This window comes from Neltuma alba, unplaced genomic scaffold (assembly GCF_004799145.2).
Source record: "Neltuma alba isolate B1F8T4 unplaced genomic scaffold, ASM479914v2 tig00007651_pilon, whole genome shotgun sequence".
Lineage (NCBI taxonomy): Eukaryota > Viridiplantae > Streptophyta > Magnoliopsida > Fabales > Fabaceae > Neltuma > Neltuma alba.
Window position 1 is genome coordinate 31039 of NW_021634838.1, and position 6000 is coordinate 37038.

Genomic DNA, 6000 nt, shown 5'->3' on the forward strand with positions numbered 1-6000 from the left:
TAGATAGTTGTAGAGAGATCAATACCATCAATTTGGTTTGGTTCCCTAAACCGGTGTAAAATCACTTTGAAACTTCCTGTAGATTTTCCTATTATGCAAACAAGTTCTTTTGTTTTTTACTAGAAATTACGCAAACAAATTCAATTGTTTATATCGATGATAATTATTTTATATGTGATGTTAGTCTAATTATGAGCAAAAAGTCTTTGCGTTTGTTTGCCTATCACACGAAATATGTGGTCCGTAAATTTTATTAAAACCGGGCCCTTTTAAGTAAATGACAACCAACTTTTCCAACTTTCAAGTAAAAGTTGGAACTTTTCCAACTTTTTCCAAGTGGCAGAAGTTCTCCTCGCGTCGCTGTAACCCGTTATTCACGTTAGATTATTAATTCAAAAAATTTTCTTTCAAATAAATTACAATGAATATTTCTAAGTTTTGATGGAGAAGAAATGCTTTTAAGAAGAAATTTTCTAAGGTTTGTTAAAACTAGAGAAACTCCTGCTCACTAATTACTATTAATTTCCATCGACTAATGAGGAGTCTGTAACAATAATACATATTTAGGTTATAAGTTTTCTTTGTATAAAGTTAGGGTTAAGATAGATCCAACATCCTGAAATATTCTTAAGTGTATCTAGTATTCCCAAACATTTTTGCAAATGCTTTGAGTACTGTAAAGTATTTTTTTGTGCATCTAATTATTTTTTTTCCTACCCACCATCACATACATGTGGTCAATAGAATTTGTTACAATGGGACCATTTTTGAAAGTTCTTTATTACATGACCCTGCAAACCTTTATTTACGGCACATTGTCAATAATTCAACAAAAATTACAAAAGGAGTGGGAAAAGATAGTGCCAGTCCTTATTGGTTTATTGATAGGTCGTTCAACAGTGGATTCTGTTTAATTCTGGAGGAGAAAATTATTATATTATGTTTAATTTGTAGTAATCAAATTTATAATTATATTATGACTTGTCAATTCTTGACTAATTCTTGTCGGCATAAATTATAAACATCAACTAACAATTAACATGTATATATTTTACATTTTAATTGTATTTATACTTTTTTAATTATTTTGATGATAATGATGAATTAAGTTCTCTTATTTATAATTTCTCATCTTACTATATTGATCGAAATTCTAAAGATTTTTTTCTTTTAATATTGCCAATATAGATTATCCGACTGTCATGTTAAAAAAAAAAAAATCCATGTATACATTTATTTTGAATGGACTGAGATGATATTTCTATGGTATATTTTTATGCCCATCATATTATAAGGACAAGTCTTCTTAGGTATCAATTACACAAAAAGAACTGCGACCAGCATTTCAAATTCGTTTACAATATCTTCCCATATTGTAGAACTATCAATAGCGAAGTCCATTAAGAAACAACCACCAAGCTTCGTTCGTTATATTTTTTCTGTATGGACCAAGTCAAATAAGAAAACATTAGCAAAGTTCCATGTTTTTCTTTTTGTTTCGAGCATAAACTAAAAGTGGGCTCTGTAGACCAAAACTATTGCTTTTCCTTTTCTTGAAGAACAATTACTAACTTATATTTTTGGTTTTGGGGTTCATTTGATAATAAAAATCTTGAGTTTGCATGTGCATCACGCCATTTGTAATGTAGGTACCATTATAAATATAGCCTCTTTTGTTAAACTTCATATCAATCTTTCGCTTCTTGATAGCCTTCTAACTACACTCATGGCATTTTCACTCATCATGTATTTCTACTTTTTCTTTCTTTCTCCCTCCCTTTCTTCTTCTCTCAACCCCCCATTTTGTAATCCTCATGACTCCTCCATGCTTCTCCAATTCAAAAACTCTTTCTCTGTTGATCAGTCTGCTTCAATAGGGTGTGATGAGTTTTATGATGACTACCCCATTACCCCTCTGTTTAAGAACTCATCTTACCCAAAGACAGCTTCATGGGGAAATGATTCAAATTGTTGCTTGTGGGATGGGATTACGTGCGACTCCATATCAGGCCATGTGATTGGCCTTGATCTTAGTTGCAGTTGGCTTCAAGGTCAACTCCATCCAAACAATAGCCTCTTCCAACTTTCTCATCTCCAAACACTCAACTTGGCTTACAACAATTTTAGTGGGTCTTTGATATCATCTCAATTTGGTGATCTTTCCACTCTCACGCATCTAAACTTAAGCGATTCTGGTTTTGTTGGTGAAATTCCTCCTCAAATTGCGGAATTGTCTAAATTGGTCTCTCTTGATTTGTCATGGTTAGGTTTAAGACTAGAACCATCCACATGGGAGAAGCTCGTTCTAAACATGACTGGTCTACAAGAACTTGTTTTAGATTCCATGAATCTGTCTTCCATTGCACCAAACTCCCTGTCTTTGCTCATGAATTTGTCATCCTCATTGGTCTCTCTTAGACTTTCTAATACTGAGTTGCAGGGGAATATTAGAAGTGACATTCTCGGCTTAGAAAGCCTTCAACAACTTGATTTGTCACGTAACATTAATCTCAATGGTCAACTTCCAAAGTCCAATTGGAGCTCTCCCTTATCACTTTTGGATCTCAGTGGCATAACTTTCTTAGGAAAAGTACTGCCTGATTCTATTGGCCACTTGAAATATCTAAATCATTTGAATCTATACAACTGTCATTTTGAAGGGCGGATTCCTCTTGGTTTGACCAATCTCACTCAACTGACTTATTTGAACCTTGCTTCAAACAAGTTTGGTGGTGAGATCTCATTCCTTTCAAACCTAGAACACCTCACATGGTTAAGCCTTTCTGAAAATAATTTTTTTGGTGAAATCCAGTCTGAAATCTCGCAACTGTCTAAATTGGTCTCACTTGACTTATCTTTCAATTTTGACATGACGAAGAGTTCATCACTAAGACTTGAACCCTGTACCTGGGAAAAGCTTATTCTAAACACAACTGATTTAAGAAGGCTTGATTTAGATTATGTGAACATGTCCTCTGTTACACCAAACTCCTTGTCTTTACTTAGGAATTTGTCATCCTCTTTGGTCTATCTTTCACTTTGGAACACTTCTTTGCGAGGTAATATGACAGATGCTGTTTTCTGTTTGGAAAATCTTAAAGTTCTATATTTGGGAGGGAATAGAAATATTCAGGTTCAACTTCCAAAGCTTAACTGGAGCTCTCCTTTAGTGATGCTGAGTCTACATGACACACCTTTCTCTGGAGAAGTACCAGATTCCATAGGCCATTTGAAGTCTCTTGAGGACTTAGATCTTTCATATTGCCAATTTGAAGGGCCTATTCCTCCAAGCTTCAAGAATCTCACTCAACTGAGAAGTTTAGACCTTTCCTCCAACAAATTTAGTAGTGGGTTCTCATCCCTTTCAACACTCGTAAATCTCAGTTACTTAACTCTTTCCAATAATAGTTTTAGTGGTCAAATCCCATCATCACTTTCAAACCTTGAACATCTCTACCACTTAGATCTTTCGATGAATAATTTTAGTGATGAAATACCAGATGTGTTTGGAAAGCTTCGGGAATTACAATATCTGGCACTTAATAATAATAATTTCAGTGGTCAAGTCCCTTCATCCCTTTTAAATACAAGTGTCACAATTCTTGATCTTAGCTTCAACATGTTGCACGGAAGCTTCCCATCCCTTTTAAATACAAGTGTCACATTTCTTGATCTTAGCTTCAACATGTTGCACGGAAGCCTCCCCAATCCATTCTTTGGAGCAAATTATTTTTCAGTCTCAAACAATAAATTTAGTGGGAATATCTCCTTTCTCTTTTGCAATGCAAGCTCACTTGAGATACTCAACTTGTCTCATAATAACCTATCAGGACCTATCCCACAATGTCTTGTTGGCCTTCCCAATCTCTCAGTTCTAGATCTACAAATGAATGATTTTTTTGGAACTTTACCAAACAATTTTTCAAAGAATAGTGCCTTGCAAACTTTGCATTTCAATAGCAATCGACTTAGGGGATCGTTACCTCCATCTTTGGCTCGTTGTACTCGGGTAGAAATTTTTGATGTTGGACATAATGAGATCAAGGATACCTTTCCTGGTTGGCTTGATGATTTGCCAGAGTTACAAGTGCTTGTTTTAAGAGAGAATAAGTTTTACGGGGCTATTTCTAGTTCCAAGACCAAGCATCCATTTCCGAAGTTAAGGATCTTTGACATTTCCAGCAACCATTTTTATGGATATTTGCCAGCAACGTACATCAAGCAGTTCAAAGGAATGATGAAAACAGATAATGTTGAAGCTCGATCACAATATATGGGAAGTAAAAATTATTCAGGATATAAGGATTCAGTGATGATCACGTGGAAAGGTTATACCAGAGAGCTGACAAGGATATTGACAATATTCACCACTGTCGACTTGTCAAATAATAGATTTGATGGGGAGATTCCAAAAGCTATTGGAGAGCTACATGCACTAATAGGGCTTAATCTTTCACATAATAGAATCTCTAGTTCTATTCCAAAATCAATTGGAAAATTGACTAGTCTAGAATGGTTGGATCTATCATGCAACAAGCTTAAGGGTGAGATTCCCAAGACATTGACGAATCTCAACTTTCTTGCTATTCTGAACCTTTCACAAAATCAACTCGAGGGGATGATACCAACAGGTGAGCAGTTTGATACATTCCAAAGAGATTCATATGAGGGGAATTCAGCATTGTGTGGTGTTCCATTATCAAAATCTTGCAATAAGGATGAAGGAGAATTACCAACACAAATCTTTGATACTAATGAGAAATTTGGATTTGGCTGGAAACCAGTAGCTTGGGGATATGGATGTGGAATGGTATTTGGAATCCTCATGGGGTATGTTATGTTCTCAACTGGGAAACCCCAATGGCTTGTAAGGACTTTTGGAGGTCAATCCAAGAAACAGGCCAAAAGGATGAGAAATAGAGGTCGTGCAAATTGAAGAATGAATTACCTAAGAATGTGGCCTTGTAATTTGTTACGAGTTGTTGGTTTTTATGTTTCTTATTTTCTTTGTTTGTATCTTGTTTGTTGAGAGTGTATCATCTGCTGCTTTAAATGTAATAGCCCGTTATTCTATTTATGTAATTTTAAGTGATTTGTGATCACTGTTTTGTCTTGTGTTTGTTGAAGGTCAATGAAATACATGCAAGTTTGAGACCAAAAAATTTTTTTGTTTCTGATGCTAGCACATACGAGCAGCTTGTGTTAATTAGTTGTTGGCTATTTCATTTCAATTAGTACACCATACAAAAATAATTCGGAAGATTCAATTACGAAAAGTTAAATTTACATTCAATTCGAGTCAATTAAAGGGTTTAGCCTTATGGCAACACTTTATTATAAATCTTTTTTTCCCTCAACTATACATTTAATAACTAAAGGATTTGTAACATATATGGAAATATATGTATTTTTGTCAACTAAATTATTATGTTATTAAGTAGATCAAGACACTTAATTAGCATTTTACGGCCATGGCATGGGATTTGAAGTGTTGTTATTATCCTAGTTATTTGAATTCCTTTTTAAAAATGCCATTTTCATTTTTAAAATTAGTGCATTTAACTATTTATGCCGGGGGGTTGTAGTGGGACTGGTTTTTTTTTTTTTTTTAAATTCTCTTTTGGCTTTCCATCCTCACTATAACTCAGGACATTTCGATAAACGTACACTAAAACTTATTTATATGATGTTTTTTATGCTACTTCAAATAATTTTGTACGTTTCACGTAGAATTTAGTATTTTTCAGTGTTTTAAAAAGTATATTTTACGTTTTCTATTAGACCAAAATGCAATTTTACCCTCAAACCTTTTTAATGGTACAATTTTTAGTAATGTGATTTACCTTTTTTTTTTTTGGTGTGGAGTTTTACCGCTGCATTCAAAGATCAAAAATAAAATTGCACCAAATAAAATAGAGAGAAAGCAATAAAGTTTTACATAAAGAACATAATTACTAAAAAGTCTCAATAATAATAGAACAGCTTGTAATTAGAGTTGGG

At 34.0% G+C, this 6000-nt stretch overlaps 1 protein-coding gene across 1 annotated transcript; it reads left to right on the forward strand.

The window, feature by feature from the left end:
• Positions 1–1726: 1726 nt before the first annotated feature.
• On the forward strand, positions 1727–5156 carry LOC114753060 (receptor-like protein Cf-9). Its single transcript, XM_028941728.1, has 2 exons — positions 1727–3577; positions 3644–5156. The coding sequence occupies exons 1-2, from the start codon at positions 1727–1729 to the stop codon at positions 4934–4936; spliced, it is 3144 nt and encodes a 1047-aa protein (XP_028797561.1). The 3' UTR covers positions 4937–5156.
• Positions 5157–6000: the final 844 nt, after the last annotated feature.